At 54.6% G+C, this 16059-nt stretch overlaps 1 protein-coding gene and 2 non-coding genes across 3 annotated transcripts in view; all 3 read left to right on the top strand.

The window, feature by feature from the left end:
- FBN3 (fibrillin 3) overlaps window positions 1–16059 on the top strand; it is an 89869-nt gene that overhangs the window by 35245 nt on the left and 38565 nt on the right. The window contains exons 13-31 of the mRNA XM_007460750.1: window positions 711–863; window positions 975–1106; window positions 1484–1627; window positions 1709–1828; window positions 1948–2073; window positions 5163–5285; window positions 5408–5683; window positions 5967–6020; window positions 7559–7684; window positions 7773–7898; window positions 9074–9193; window positions 9308–9445; window positions 9558–9608; window positions 9879–10004; window positions 12890–13114; window positions 13294–13419; window positions 13775–13903; window positions 14940–15065; window positions 15934–16057. Of these exons, the coding sequence (XP_007460812.1) occupies window positions 711–863; window positions 975–1106; window positions 1484–1627; window positions 1709–1828; window positions 1948–2073; window positions 5163–5285; window positions 5408–5683; window positions 5967–6020; window positions 7559–7684; window positions 7773–7898; window positions 9074–9193; window positions 9308–9445; window positions 9558–9608; window positions 9879–10004; window positions 12890–13114; window positions 13294–13419; window positions 13775–13903; window positions 14940–15065; window positions 15934–16057 (2545 nt within the window). The remainder of the gene's footprint in view (window positions 1–710; window positions 864–974; window positions 1107–1483; window positions 1628–1708; window positions 1829–1947; window positions 2074–5162; window positions 5286–5407; window positions 5684–5966; window positions 6021–7558; window positions 7685–7772; window positions 7899–9073; window positions 9194–9307; window positions 9446–9557; window positions 9609–9878; window positions 10005–12889; window positions 13115–13293; window positions 13420–13774; window positions 13904–14939; window positions 15066–15933; window positions 16058–16059) is intronic.
- Window positions 11518–11591, top strand: TRNAE-CUC (transfer RNA glutamic acid (anticodon CUC)). Its single transcript has one exon. It is a non-coding gene; the product is annotated as a tRNA-Glu (tRNA).
- Window positions 12616–12689, top strand: TRNAE-CUC (transfer RNA glutamic acid (anticodon CUC)). Its single transcript has one exon. It is a non-coding gene; the product is annotated as a tRNA-Glu (tRNA).

Genomic DNA, 16059 nt, shown 5'->3' with positions numbered 1-16059 from the left:
GGGGGGGGTTCCCCCCCCCCCCGCTGTGGGCCACTGGCCAACATTTGTGGGTTTTCAAACCTAAAAATATGCTCTTTTGGAGTCAGAGCTTGAGAAATATGATCACCGTGTAACGCCGTCAGGCTCGAGGGCACAGTGGAAGCGTCTGTGGTTTTCGTACCTGGGGAGTCTCTGCCTCAGTCTCTCCAAGAGTTGCAGCCATCAGTCCACCAGTCTGCTCCCCAGGCCCCTCCTCAAATTCATAGCCTCTTAGGTTTCCCCAGAATGCCCAGGGCTGGTAGGCGGGGACACGCAGATACAGATCCCAGCATCTCTGCTTGAGCACCCAGCATGACTTCTCACCGGGGCAACCCCCTGAACCAGGGGTCTTACTCAGTGTGGTTGAATACCCACAGTGACAGGGAACTTCCTAACAATGCCAGCTTTAGATGTTGGGACACTTTTGCTCAGCATGAGCCTGAGTCTCCCTCCCTGGGGTAATTTGGAAATCTTGGTAATAAGATCCTCACTCAGTGAGGATTGGCCACATGCCAGATACGGTGCACTCTGCAACACTCTACCGAGGTGAGGTGGGTGCTCTGAGCATCTCCTATCCATGGATGGAGAAACTGAGGCACAGAGAGGCAAGGAGGTCTGTCCTGCAGATGGTGCTGGTAGACCTGCGATTTGAAGTCTGGTAACGGATCCTCCCGACACCCCACCCCTTGCAGACCACCGTGCCGGCACCTGCTTCTCGGCGCTGATCGTGGGCCGCTGTGCCGGAGACCTCGCTGGCCACTATACCCATAGGCAGTGCTGCTGTGATACGGGCAGGTGCTGGGCAGTTGGCCCGGCCCCTGAGCTGTGTCCGCCGCGGGGCTCTGGTGAGTGGCCTGGGGCCACCTCCCACCTTCCTCTGCCCCCAGAGCTTGGTCTGCGGGTTGGAATCCCGGGGCACAACCGAAGGCTTGGCCTCCAACCCCGCTTCCTTGCAGATGAGTTCCAGCGACTGTGTGCCCTGGGGCTCCCGCTGCTGCCCTCCTACCCAGGCCCCTTCCCCGGCCTCCCTGGCTTCGGATCCAGTGGGCGTGGGGTTCCCAGCCTGGGCCTTGGTGACACCAACATTGGTGAGGACTTGGGATCCAAGACTCCTCCCTTGGGGGAAGGGGGTCCAGGCCTCAGAGACAGAGAGTCAGGGCTTTGGAGTGTGGGTCCTGGCCTGGGCAGTAGGGATGAAAGTACTGCCAGTGGTCTGGAGCTGGGGGTAGATTGGGGATCCAGGCCTCCAGGTCAGGGTTTGGGTTTTGGGTGAGGGTCTAGGGCTGGGGTGGGGGGCTGGGGGTCTCAGCCAGGGTGGAGGTGGGGCAAGACTTGGCTGAAGTGGGAGAGCCTGGCCATAGGGGTAGGATTCCAGCTTCTTGAGTGGGTGTCTGAACCTGGAGGTGAGGTCCAGACCCAGGGGGCCAGCACGTGCTCGGGTGCCCCACGTCGGCCCTACTCACAGGCACAGCCACGCTGAACCAGACCATTGACATCTGCCGACACTTCACCAACCTGTGTCTCAATGGCCGCTGCCTGCCCACCTCTTCCAGCTACCGCTGCGAGTGTAACGTGGGCTACACCCAGGACGTTCGGGGAGAGTGCATCGGTGAGCAGCGGCTGGGGCAGGGGTGGGCTGGGGGCGGGGGAGCACCCTGGCGGGCTGGGGCTCAGGGTCCTCTGCCTGCAGACGTGGACGAGTGTGCCAGCAGCCCCTGCCACCACGGAGACTGCGTCAACACCCCCGGCTCCTACCACTGCCGGTGCTGGGAGGGCTTTCAGGCGACGCTCACCAAGCAGGAGTGCGTGGGTATGGCCGTCCATCGGACAGTGGGGGTGACCGGGAGCCTGGCTGATGGAACCTCCATCTGAATTAGAGCCTGGGGGCCAGGAGGACGCCTGCTGACTGCCCGCCTGCCTCCCCACCAGACATGGACGAGTGCATCGTCAGCAGTGGCCTCTGCCACCATGGCCGCTGCGTCAACACAGCAGGCAGCTTCCAGTGCGTCTGCAATGCAGGCTTCGAGCTGGGCCCCAATGGCAAGAACTGTGTGGGTGAGTTGAGGGTGAGCGGGTGGGGAAGCGGCTTCTGGGCCCCAGTAGCTACCTTCTGCATCTTGCCACTCGTGCCGCATCACCCACCTCCCTCCTCACGGTGGGTCCTCTGCTCCCCTTTCTGAGCCGAACCAGCCCATCTGAGATCCTCCTTGTGGTCTATCCAGCCCCTACTCACTCCTTCATTCTCTCCTTCCTGAATTCATGCCCTGAATCCCAGGAAGGGGCCTTTGGGGTAAGACCGTGCCATCAGCTGTCTGCGTCTGCCCCTGCCCCTGACTCATGGCCCCTTACCTGTCCTCGAGAGAGTCTGGCCTCCAAGAGACGTGGGTCAGGACCGTGGAGAGTGCCCCGATCTCAGGCTCCCTGTGGGGTATGGGGGTGCCACCCAAGCTCCCCACAGCTTGTGGGGGCCACCGGGGACTCCCTTTATTCTTTTCTGTCACCCTCTCTGAGGGGACCTGCCTTGTAGTCTTCCCTCATCAGGAAGGATTTTCTTCCTTTCATTCTTTTTTTGTTTTGCAGAGCATTTACTTCCTGTTGATTTTTAGATACATTTAGAAAGTTGATTATTAAATTAGCTATTTTCTTAGCGTTAACTTTAGGTATAGTAATTTATGTCTGTGCATAAATCATTATTATTTTTAGTTGCATTGTTTTTTATTAGTTAGATATCACCTACTGAAAGTAATTTTGATTAATTCATTGTTTTATAATTTTAACATCGTCTTTTTTTTTTTTTAATTTTTGGCTGCTTTGGGTCTTCGTTGCTGCACACGGGCTTCTCATTGTGGTGGCTTCTCTTGTTGCGGAGCACGGGCTCTAGGCGCACAGGCTTCAGTAGCTGTGGCGCGTGGGCTCAGTAGTTGTGGCGCGTGGGCTCTAGAGCCCAGGCTCAGTAGTTGTGGCGCACGGGCTTAGTTGCTCTGAGGCATGTGGGAACTTCCCGGACCAGGGCTCGAACCCGTGTTGCCTGCATTGGTAGGCGGATTCTTAACCACTGCGCCACCAGGGAAGCCCTACCGTCAAGTCTTTAATATTTCCTTCAGATCTCTGCATAGTCTGTAACCAGTAAGAGTTGAAATCCTTAATCAGTGTTTTTCTTGGTACATATAAATTTTATTTTTTTAATTTATTTTTTGTAGTTAAAGTATAGTTGATGTACAATGTTGTGTTAGTTTCAGGTGTACAGCAAAGTGATTCAGTTATACATATACATGTATCTATTCGCTTTCGGATTCTTTTCCTTTATGGGTTATTATAAAGTATTGAGTATAATTCCCTGTGCATTCTTTCTTTTTTTTTTTAATTAATTAATTTACTTTTTGGCTGTGTTGGGTCTTCGTTTCTGTGCGAGGGCTTTCTCTAGTTGTGGCAAGCGGGGGCCACTCTTAATCGCGGTGCGCGGGCCTCTCACTATCGCGGCCTCTCTTGTTGCATAGCACAGGCTCCAGACACGCAGGCTCAGTAGTTGTGGCTCATGGGCCTAGTTGCTCCGCGGCATGTGGGATCTTCCCAGACCAGGGCTCAAACCCGTGTCCCCTGCATTAGCAGACAGATTCTCAACCACTGCACCACCAGGGAAGCCCTCTTTCATTTTTTAAAAAACCTTCTTAGCATCTTTATTGATATATCATTCCATACCATAAAAGTGGCCATTTAAAGTGTACACTTCAATGGCTTTTAGTACAAGCATCACCACAATCTAAGTTTAGAACCTCTTTATCACCTCCTCTCCATTGCAGAATCCTCTCTCTTCCCCCCCAGCCCTCGGCACTAGGCTAATCGACTTTCCGTCTCCATGGATTTGCCTGTTCGGGGCATTTTGTATAAATGGAATCACATACTCCATGGCCTTTGTGACTGGCTTCTTTCACTGAGCATCATGTTTTCAAGGTCCACCCATGTTGTAGCAGTTGTCAGAACGTCATTCCCTTTTATTGTCAAATGACATTCCGTTATATGAGTAGACCACATTTTGTTTATACCGTCATCAGTTAATGGCTATTTGGGTTGTTCCCACTTTTTGCTCTTGTGGATAATGCTGCTATGAATGTTCATGTACAAGTTTTGGTGTGGACCTTTTATTCATTTGTTCTTTCCTTTCCTTCCCTCCCTCTCTCCCTTCTTTCCTTCCTTCCTTTTGGTACAATCCTTTATTGTTCAAAACTGATACTTTGGTAAACAAATCATTTTTGCACCCACCGCCTTCCTTTAAATTAGACTGTTTTCTTTTCAGCTGACAGTTTTTGCCCTTTTCTTTTTAAATTCAAGTGAGATTCACACAAGATAAATGTAATCATTTAAAAGTGAAAAATTCAGTGGCGTTTATTTAGTAGTTCCCAATGTTGTGCACCCACATTTATTCAATTTTTTTCTGCAGGAAAGTAAACGTAGCATTTTTTTTTTGCGGTACGCAGGCCTCTCACTGTTGTGGCCTCTCCCGTTGCGGAGCTCAGGCTCCGGACGCGCAGGCTCAGCGGCCATGGCTCACGGGCCCAGCCGCTCCGCGGCATGTGGGATCTTCCCGGACCGGGGCACGAACCTGTGTCCCCTGCATCGGCAGGCGGACTCTCAACCACTGCGCCACCAGGGAAGCCCCCCTACCCTTTTTAAAGGAACAGTTTGGTGGCATTTAGTACATTCATAAAGTCATGCAAACACTACCTCATTTTTTAAATTTTTTTTTTGCATTTTTTATTGTGGTGAAATATACATAACATATTTACCATTTAGACCATTTTTAAAGGAACACTGGTGGCATTTAGTGCAATGTTGTGTAACCACCACACCTCATGCATTCGACTTTGAACAACTATTTATGGAGCACCTACGGTGTGCCAGGATGGAAGATGCAGACTCGAGCTAGTGGTCCCAGTCTTCCCCAGGGGAGTTCACACTCCAGCAGTTCACTATATCCAAGTCGACATAGTCCCCGACAGTCACATTTTGTCCTGTCAGGCTCGACCTGCCCTGGGAAGGGTCCCTGGAAAAGTGAGGGGGTGGAGCTGGTCTACCTGGCAGGGCTGGCCCAAAGAGGGGTGACTGCTGGGACCCCGCTGGGAACCAGCCTCTCCCGGTGTCCCCAGACCACAACGAGTGTGCCACCACCACCATGTGTGCCAACGGATTGTGCCTGAATGAGGATGGCAGCTTCTCCTGCCTCTGCAAACCCGGCTTCCTGCTGGCGCCCGGTGGCCGCCACTGTGTGGGTGAGGCTGGAGGCTGGACCACAGGGGAGTGATGGGGATTAGGGAGGAAGAGGTGAGGGGAGGCGTCAAGGGCGGGTGGTGGGGGACTGGGACCTGTCGCAGTCACCCACGGCCCCCTGCAGACATCGACGAGTGCCAGACACCGGGCATCTGTATGAACGGCCACTGTACCAACACCGAGGGCTCCTTCCGCTGCCACTGCCTGGGGGGGCTCGCGGTGGGCATGGATGGCCGCGTGTGCGTGGACACCCACATGCGTAGCACGTGCTACGGGACCCTCAACAAGGGCTCTTGTGCCCGCCCCTTCCCCGGTGCCGTCACCAAATCCGAGTGCTGCTGTGTGAGCCCCGACCACGGGTTTGGGGAACCCTGCCAGCTGTGTCCTGCCAAGAACTCCGGTGAGGGTCGGCTGCCCCACGTCCACCCGCTTTCCTTTAGTTCTTGCTTCTAGTTGATCACCCACGGGGCAGGAGGGGACAGTGTGGGGGGGGCTTGGCTCCTATGGGGGGGGGGGTGGGGATTTCTCTCCCCAAGAAGACACGGAAGGAAGTTGCTCTTCCCATTGGGGGGGGGGGCATCTTAGTCCCAGACCCTCGCTCAGCTCCAAGGGGCCACGTCTTGGGCATGGTTTGGGTTCGGCAATGGCCACTGACCCCTCTCCCTCTGCTTCCGCCACTCCAGCCGAGTTCCAGGCCCTGTGCAGCAGCGGTCTTGGCATCACCACGGACGGCAGAGGTGAGCGGGGCAGTGCTGGGACAGAGGGGTGGGGTCGTGGTTGGGCACTGTCATGTCGCTGGGGCTGCCGTAACAAAGTACCACAGGCTGGGAGGCTTCAACAACAGACGTTTATTCTCCCACGGCTCTGGAGAGGCTAAAAGTCCAAGATCAAGGTGTGAGCAGGGATGGCTCTTTCCGAGGCTGTGAGGGAGAGTCTGTCCCATGCCTCTCCCACAGCTTCTGGCACTTCACTGTTAAATCCTCAGCTGGTGGAAGCATCATCCTGATCTCTGCATTCATCTTTTTTTGTTTTTTTTAAGTTTACAATGTTGTGTTAGTTTCAGGTGTACAGCAAAGTGATTCAGTTATACATACATATCTATTCTTTTTCGGATTCTTTTCCCTTATAGGTTATTAAAAATATTGAGTTCCCTGTGCTATATCGTAGTCCTTGTTGGTTATCTGTTTTATATATAGTATTGTGTATGTTATTCCCAAACTCCTAATTCATCCCTATGCCCTCTGTCTTCATCTTTTGTTTTTCACGCCGTGCAGCTTGCAGGATCTTAGTTCACCGAGCAGGGATTGAACCCGTGCCCTCGGCAGTGAAAATGCAGAGTCCTAACCACTAGACCATCAGGGAATTACCCCTCTGCCTTCCTCTTGACATGGGGTTCTCCTTGTGCGTCTGTGGCCAAATTTCCCCCTTTTATAAGGATACAGTCGTATTGGAATGGATTGCCTGTCCACCTTAATGAACTCGTTTTAACTGGATCACCTCTGTAAAGTCCTTGTCTCCAAATAAAGTCACATGCTGAGATCCTGGGGGTTAGGACTCCAACCTATGACACCATCCCTTCCTGAAACAGCTTTTCTGCCTGAGCAAGAAATAAAAGGACTTAGAATAGTCAGATTTCCCATCCACTGCTAGGCCATCAGGGCAGAACAGATGTCCACCCCTCCCCCACCCCCGTCAGTTAAAGGGACAGATTCTGGAGCCAGATGCGTGGGTTCGAATCCTGGCCCTACTATTTATTGATTGAATAACCTCAGGCAAGTTACCTACCGTCTCTGTGCCTCCTTGTCTGTACAGTGGAGATAACGGTAAGACCCATTTCAGGGATGTTGTGAGGATCAAATGACCTAATATGCTTGGCACAAAATAGTAAACATCCTATCATGGTAGTGATAATGATTGCACTTTTTTTTTCAAAGTTATGTTGCTGCCATATAAACATCTGTTCCATGAGTTCCAAACTGGGGACAGTTTTGCTCCCACCCCGAGGGGCCATTTGGCAATGCCTGGACAAATATTGGGGAGGGTGCTACTGGCATCTCCTGGGTAAGGCTGGGAATACTGCTCAACATCCTACAATGCACAGGACGCCCCCCGTCACAGCAAAGGATGGTCTGGCCCCAAATATCCACAGTGCTGAGAAACCCTGGTTTCAAGGGGAAGGAGGCAGGGTCTAGGCTAGAGCTCTGGCCCCGGGGGACATGGCTTCTGGAGCCTCCAGGGAGCCAGGGCAGCTGCTGACGCCCTCCTCCTGGTGCAGACATCAACGAGTGTGCCCTCGACCCTGATGTCTGTGCCAACGGTATGTGTGAGAACCTGCGGGGCAGCTACCGCTGCATCTGCAACCTGGGCTACGAGGCAGCCGCAGCCGGCAAGGAGTGCATGGGTGAGCGTGCCTGGCAAGTGGACGGGCAGGTGGGTGGGCCGCCACTGCTGCACACCCCTCACCCCGCTCTCCCCCCCTCACCCTGCAGATGTGGATGAGTGTGCACTCAACAGCCTCCTGTGTGACAACGGGCGGTGCCGGAACAGCCCTGGCAGCTACAGCTGCTCCTGCCCCCAGGGCTTCAGCTTCTGGCAAGACACGGAGACCTGCGAAGGTACAGGGTCCCGGGGCACACAGCCACGCACACATACGTGCAGATACTTACGCACGCTGCATGCTGTGGGTACACACATGCTCAAAGATGCATGTATACCTGCATTCACGCACACAGACACGCTCAAAGGCATACATGTATTCACACTCAGTCTCACAGTTACACACACTCATAGGTACACACAGAATACCCACATTCACACTTATTCTCACACTTTACACGCATGCTCACAGCCACAGTTACACCCTCAAAGGCACACCCTTATGCAGACACTCAGACCCTCTGACATTCACACGTGTGCATATGATCACTCAGTTACACACACCGGTACTCACACAAAACACACATACCCATATTCACACTCACAGACATTCCCACAGTCACACACCCTCACGTGCACACTCTCAAAAATATGTGTGTGCCCACATTCTTTCACTCGCCCTTTCACACACTTAGGCTCACAGCCACACACATCCTCACATACCTGCACATTTGTGCACTCACATGCTCATACACACTCACGCTTATACACAAGAATACGTGCCCATCCTCCCTCTCACACACGTGCAGTCACTGACACATACACATGTTCAAGTGTGCATGCTCGCCATTGCCCACACACACTTTGTTGTGATGACCTTGCCCATCGCATAGCGATCCCTTGGCACTCTCAGACACCTGCGCGCGCGCGCGTGCGCGCGCGCGCGCGCACACACACACACACACACACAGTCACGCACAAGCTTTTCATCTGGCCCCACCCCTCCCCTGGTCCTTTGTCTTCTTTCCAGCTGACACCCCTCCCCCACCCTGGCCACACCCAGGCCTCCATCCCTTCTGGGTTTTCCTTCTGCCTCTCACCTGTCTTGTGCCATGACCAACCCTTTGAGGGCCACCATTCCCCACCGTGCCTATCCCTCTGCACTTTTACCTGTGTGCGCTCCCAGGACCCTGCACGTCAGCGGGCTTGTGCAGGTGCACAAGACGATTCAGTGCAAACTCACGTGCGTCTGAGCCTGCGCAGTCCGTTCCCTTGTATTCTGACCGCTTGCGCCCCCTGCCACTGGACTTTGGCAGCCGTGGGGAGGAGGGGCCCCTGGTCAGGTGGGGCTCCCCCTCCTGCAGCTTAGGACTCGCTGTGGGGTGGGGCGGCTGGGGGGGGGCTGTCCCTGCAGACATCGACGAGTGCCTGTCCAATCCGTGTGTGAACGGCGTGTGCCGCAACCTGGCCGGCTCCTACGCCTGCGAGTGCGCCCCCGGCAGCCGCCTGGGACCCTCCGGCACCGTGTGCTTAGGTGAGAGGCCCCACGGAGCAGCGGGGTCCCCGACGCCCCGGTGTAGGCTGGGTCTCTGCGGGTCGGCGTGCAGGTGTGGGCCCGCCAGGTGAGACAGCAAGCCCCTCCCCCCAGACAGCACCAAAGGCACCTGCTGGCTAAAGGTCCAGGATGGCCGCTGCGAGGCGAACCTGCACGGAGCCACCCTGCGGTCCGAGTGCTGCGCCACGCTCGGGGCTGCCTGGGGGAGCCCCTGCGAACGCTGTGACATAGGTAATGCCCCGGGGGGGGGGTGCTCCGGGGGCTCCCACGCCATCGGGACAACTGGGGGGGGACAGATCCCCTGTGTTTGAGTGGAGAGAGTGACTCCTCTCCCCAACCACAGACCCCGCCTGTGCCCGTGGCTTCGCCCGCGTGAAGGGGCTCAGCTGCGAAGGTAACCCCCATCCCCACCCTCCGCGGTTCGCCCTCCAAGCCACACGTGGGCGAGTGTCATGGGGGCTGCCTGGGGCCCCTCCCTGAAGTCATTTGAGATCGAGACATTCTCCCTCCTTGGTACCTGGGTCCTCCCTGCGATCCGCCAGCCCCTGAGGCTGGCACTGCCCCTTCCCCCTCCCCAAGGACCACGTGGTGTCCTGAGGCCCCAAGGGAACAGCTCCTGGGAGCCTCCAGCCCTTGCCTCTCCTCCTTGCCTTCCGCTGCCCAGATGTGAACGAGTGTGAGGTCTTCCCGGGGGTCTGTCCCAATGGGCGCTGCCTCAACACCGCTGGCTCCTTCCACTGCGAGTGTCTTGAGGGCCTGACGCTGGATGCCACGGGCCGGCTGTGCGTGGGTGAGTGTGGGCTGGGTCCCCATGCAGGGCCCCCTGCCCTTCATTGCCTCCACTCCCAGTGGCTGGAGACCCCTCCTAGGGACAAGCGGGATCTCAGGGGTCCTCCAGGACCCTCTGCTCACTGCCCACCTCCTGCGCACGTGTCTCCAAAGACGTTTGTTTTGGGGGATGCATCTTCTTAACTGCCCTTCTAAGGAAGCTCGTTGCAGATGGCAAAATCTCGTGGAATAATATTTGCAACTTTCGTTTATTCTTTCTTGTTACCGAGTAAGGTTTACACGGGAGGATTTGAGCAGGAGACACCTCTAGCGTGCGTGCTAAGTGATGCTGGTGAACCTTCCTCAGCATCCAGGGCTCAAACCCTCACCCTGAATGGCTTACCCTCAGTCTCAAAGGCTCTGAGATATTTCCCCCCTTGACGAGGGCTTCTTGCTTTGTCCCTATCAACATCTAGAACAGGACATTTCTTGGCCAAAAGCATGTGCCGGCCAGCAGGTAGTGCTCCGTGTTCTATCAGCTTTTCCTCCTGTAGTCCCATCAATCCATTGGTAGCCTCCTCGGGGTCACCTTGGAGCCTGGTCAACATCAGGCAGATGGGCCCTGATGACCCTTCTCAACTTCGATTTCCTTCTAAACTGAGCTTCAGGTGTGCAGCGGGTCTTCTTGCTGATTCCAAAAGGTGAGCAAGGAAAGAAAGTAGCTGAGTAAAGAGAAAAAAAAGCCATTTGCTGAATTCACGGCCAGGTGAAATGGCTCAGTCTGGTCAGCCCTGGACCGAGGCACTGGGTACACGGGAACTTAAGACAGATCCCTGTGTGTCATGGCACTTCGCTTATCTTTATTTTTCCCTAAAGATTCTGTAACAGGGTCTTGTCCTCAAATGGACCCACTTAAACATATGTTCGTTTTGTAAAGAGTGAGAAGTTGTCTTAGACCAGGGATCAGCCAGCTGTTTCTGCAAAGGGCCAGAGAGTAAATGTTTTCAGCTTTTGGGGCCTCACAGTCTGTTGTAGCTACTCAGCTCTGCCATGTAGTGTAAGAACAACCACAGACAGTACAGAAACAAATGGATGTCAACTTTATTTACAAAAACAGGAGGCTGGCACCCCAGGCCGTAGTTAACCAGCCCCATTCTTAGACCCTCGTGTCTGGTGCTGAGGAAGGCTTATCCACTCCCAGATTATTCCAAGGGAGCTTTACAGGTTAAACACACACACTCTGGAGCCAGATGGCCTGGTTTGAACCCCGCTGTACCTCTTACTAACTGTTTGGCCTCAGGTCAGCTACCTAACCCTACTCTGCCTCAGTTTTCTTGCCTGTAAAATGGGCATGATGATAATATTTTCCTCTTGGTGTTTTTTTGAGGATTCAATGGATTGATGAACTTAGAACAGTGCCCATCACATAGCAAGCACCTAGCAGTGCAAGTTATTATAGTGTAAGTTTTGGATTATACCATTATTCAAATGTAACTATTGGATTATATCATTTTTAAAATGTAACTGTTGGGAATTCCCTGGTGGTCCAGTGGTTAGGACTCGGTGCTCTCACTGCTGGGGGCCCCAGGTTCGATCCCTGGTCAGGGAACTAAGATCCCACCAGCCACGCAGTGCTGCCAAAAAAAAAAAAAAACCATCAATCCATTGGTAGCCTCCTCGGGGTCACCTTGGAGCCTGGTCAACATCAGGCAGATGGGCCCTGATGACCCTTCTCAACTTCGATTTCCTTCTAAACTGAGCTTCAGGTGTGCAGCGGGTCTTCTTGCTGATTCCAAAAGGTGAGCAAGGAAAGAAAGTAGCTGAGTAAAGAGAAAAAAAAGCCATTTGCTGAATTCACGGCCAGGTGAAATGGCTCAGTCTGGTCAGCCCTGGACCGAGGCACTGGGTACACGGGAACTTAAGACAGATCCCTGTGTGTCATGGCACTTCGCTTATCTTTATTTTTCCCTAAAGATTCTGTAACAGGGTCTTGTCCTCAAATGGACCCACTTAAACATATGTTCGTTTTGTAAAGAGTGAGAAGTTGTCTTAGACCAGGGATCAGCCAGCTGTTTCTGCAAAGGGCCAGAGAGTAAATGTTTTCAGCTTTTGGGGCCTCACAGTCTGTTGTAGCTACTCAGCTCTGCCATGTAGTGTAAGAACAACCACAGACAGTACAGAAACAAATGGATGTCAACTTTATTTACAAAAACAGGAGGCTGGCACCCCAGGCCGTAGTTAACCAGCCCCATTCTTAGACCCTCGTGTCTGGTGCTGAGGAAGGCTTATCCACTCCCAGATTATTCCAAGGGAGCTTTACAGGTTAAACACACACACTCTGGAGCCAGATGGCCTGGTTTGAACCCCGCTGTACCTCTTACTAACTGTTTGGCCTCAGGTCAGCTACCTAACCCTACTCTGCCTCAGTTTTCTTGCCTGTAAAATGGGCATGATGATAATATTTTCCTCTTGGTGTTTTTTTGAGGATTCAATGGATTGATGAACTTAGAACAGTGCCCATCACATAGCAAGCACCTAGCAGTGCAAGTTATTATAGTGTAAGTTTTGGATTATACCATTATTCAAATGTAACTATTGGATTATATCATTTTTAAAATGTAACTGTTGGGAATTCCCTGGTGGTCCAGTGGTTAGGACTCGGTGCTCTCACTGCTGGGGGCCCCAGGTTCGATCCCTGGTCAGGGAACTAAGATCCCACCAGCCACGCAGTGCTGCCAAAAAAAAAAAAAAAAAGGAAGTATTGGATGATATTGATTCTCAGCATAAGGAAGTCACTCTTCCCGTTGGGGAGGAAGTTTCAGAAGAAGCTGCTGAAGGAGGCTCTAATGCCTGTCCTGGCAGGCACAGTGTGGCAGGGGCAGGACTGGTGACTGCCCCTCCTTGCAGATGTGCGCCTGGAGCTTTGTTTCCTGCATTGGGATGAGGATGAATGTGGGGCCGCCCTGCCCGGCAAGTACCGGATGGACGTCTGCTGCTGCTCCTTGGGAGCCGCGTGGGGGGCCGCGTGCGAGGCATGCCCTGAGCCTGAGTCCCCAGCGTTTGCCAGCCTGTGTCCCCGGGGGCTGGGCTTTGCCAGCCGGGACTTCCTCTCAGGCCAGCCCTTCTATAAAGGTGTGTTTGGGCTCAGGGAACCTGGTGGATGGGAAGAGGGCACAAGCGTGGGCAGAGGCCTGGAGATGGGATGTGTGTTTGGGAGAGAACAAACATCTGTGGCCAGAGGGGTGAACGCTCAGGAGGTGGGGACCCAGAGACATCGGGGCAGCGTGACATTTTGTGCTCCCATGCTGCAGATGTGAACGAGTGCAAAGCCTTCCCCGGGCTGTGTGCACACGGCACCTGCCGCAACACCGTGGGCAGCTTTCGTTGCTCTTGTTCTGGGGGCTTTGCCCTGGATGCCCAGGAAAGGAACTGCACAGGTACGTGCCCGCATCTGCCTCCTGGGCGGTGGGGGTGCGCCTACAGGGATGGGGGCCATGAACTAGAGGCACCTAAAAGACAAGAACCGGCCTTTTCCTGCCTGTCTACCTGCCTGCTCTGTGACCGAGGACAGCTCAACACCCTCTCTGGGCCTTCGGGATCCCAACTATAAAAGGAGGGGCTGGCAGAGGTGGCCTCCAGGGGCCTCCAGGCTGGAAGGAAATTCCCTACCCTCGTCTGGGGTGCAGTCACGGCACCTCTGTTAACCTGGCTCAGTTCAGCAGCTTGGGGCTCCTGTGCACCCCTGGGTGTTTGCAGATGTGGAGGCCCGGCCCGTGCCCACTCTCTCCACAGACATTGACGAGTGCCGCATCTCCCCTGACCTCTGCGGCCAGGGCACCTGCGTCAACATTCCGGGCAGCTTCGAGTGTGAGTGTTTCCACGGCTACGAGAGTGGCTTCATGATGATGAAGAACTGCATGGGTAGGCAGCCACCCTGGGAAGGGTGATGCTCGGGGGTCTCGGGGCCGAGCCGAGGGATGGGGGTGACGTTGCTGTGATGGATGTAGGTGGAGGGGGCCGGAGTGGGGAGAAGCCATGATCCAGCTGGGACACAGCGAGTGTGGGCGTCATCCCTGTAGGCTGCTGGACTTTGGGTGTGGCATTCAGATGAGAAGCCTGGGAACCAAGATTCGGGCAGGCCTCCCGGGGGGGTCGTAGCATGAGAAGAGGAGGGGGCCCGGGACAGAGGAGCCTCTTCCCCTTTCATTCACTTTTTCATTCAGTGAACATTTCATGTGCCTCTACTCAGGGGAACCATAGAGAGCTCGGCAGCAAAGGGCCATTTTCTCGGAGCTCGTGACCTAATGGGGAGATAGATGTTTAATAAAATAAATCCCCAGACAAATGCAAAATAAATAGCCACTGTCATAAGCACTTGAAAGGGCCATTTGGTGCAGTGGGAGCATAGACCCCTAGGATGTATCCCACTCTGTGGGGCTGAGAGAGTGGGAGTAGCTGGGGTGAAGAGGGGCTGAAGAGCGGCTTGAAGAAAGAACAGTGCATGCAAAGGCCCTGGGGTGGACATGAAGGATAGAAGGAGCTGCTGTGTGGAGGGCCGAGTGGGAGGGGGAACAGCACCTGAGGGGTGGAAGGAGGCCCATGAGGCTGGAGTGGGAGGAGAGGGGGGGTGGGTGGTGAGGTCCCCCACTCCCTGTGCTGATGCCTGGAGGGGCTGGGCCTTGCCTTCCCTCTGTATCCTCTGGGGGGTGGGGGTGCTTCTCAGGGCCTCCTTCAGCTCCAGGAGTGTCAGCCTGTGTCCCTGATAATTCTGAGAATTCCAGCTTCCCTCCCAGTCTGACTCCCATGGATCACCCAAGTCCCAAAACTCCAGGCCCTTTCGGCTTCAGCCAGGGTGACAGGGTTGGGGGAGAGGGGCACGGGGAGAAGCTTCCACAAGCCACATCACACCCTGCCAGGTCAGCATCCTCACACCTCCTCTCTCTCTCCACACGCCCAGATGTGGATGAGTGTGCCCGGGACCCACTGCTGTGCCGGGGAGGCACCTGTACCAACACGGATGGGAGTTATGAGTGCCAGTGCCCCGCTGGACATGCGCTGGTGGCCAAGGGCACTGCTTGTGAGGGTGAGTGTGGGTTGCATGAGGGAGATGGTGGGAGTGTGTGTTTGTGCATCTCCCTGAGTACGTACTTATGTATATGTATGCACATGTGTGTCAGTCTCTATGCATGTGAGCAGTTGCACGCATGAGGTAGTATGGGTGCGGGTCATGTGCGTCCATGTGATATGACTGCGTGGGTGTGAGGCGGAGGGAGTGTGTATTTGTGTGTCTGTGTGAGCATGCAGGTGTGTATCTGGGAATGTGTACAAGAGTGTGTGCATGGGGGTTTACGTGTGAGTCTGAGTGTGTGTCTACACAAGGATGTGTGTTCTTATGTGAGGGGATGTGGTGTTTGTGCGTCTACATGAGCTTGTGAGAGAATGTGTGTCTAGGTGTGGATGTGTGTTTGCACACGGGTGGGTGTGTTTGTGGATGGGGCTGTGTGGGTGTGGGTGTCGAGGGTGAGTGTGTTGGCCTATGAGTGGGTATGAGGTGTATTTGTGTATTTGTGTTTGCATGTGAGTGGGTGTGAGGGTGTGTTTGTGTGTGAGCTGTGTGCACGTAGGTGCATGGATCAGGGTGTGGGTGTTATCTGCTGAGGGTGTGTGTATTCAAGGGTGTGTTTTGGGTGAGTCTTGTGGGTGTGCACGTGGTCTTGTGGGTGTGCACGTGGGTGGGCACGTGGATCTGGGTGTGGGTGCGTGTTTGTACAAGGGTGAGGTGTGGACTCACACCTGTGGTGGCATGTGGATGCCAAGAGCATGAATGCATCGGAGTGCACACGTGTCCCAGTGCCTCGGGGTCCTGCAGATGGCGGCCGAACACAGGCCGGGCCTTCCCTGGGGCCCCTCCCCTACCTGCTGTCCCCACCAGCCATGTGCTCCCCCTGCAGACGTTGATGAATGCTCCCTGAGTGACGGCCTGTGTCCCCACGGCCAGTGCGTCAACGTCATCGGTGCCTTCCAGTGCTCCTGCCACGCCGGCTTCCAGAGCACACCTGACCGCCAAGGCTGCGTGG

This window comes from Lipotes vexillifer, unplaced genomic scaffold, assembly GCF_000442215.2.
Source record: "Lipotes vexillifer unplaced genomic scaffold, Lipotes_vexillifer_v1.1 scaffold1011, whole genome shotgun sequence".
Classification (NCBI taxonomy): domain Eukaryota; kingdom Metazoa; phylum Chordata; class Mammalia; order Artiodactyla; family Lipotidae; genus Lipotes; species Lipotes vexillifer.
The sequence above is the reverse complement of the archived record's forward strand: the minus strand, read 5'-3'. Positions and strand labels throughout refer to the sequence as shown.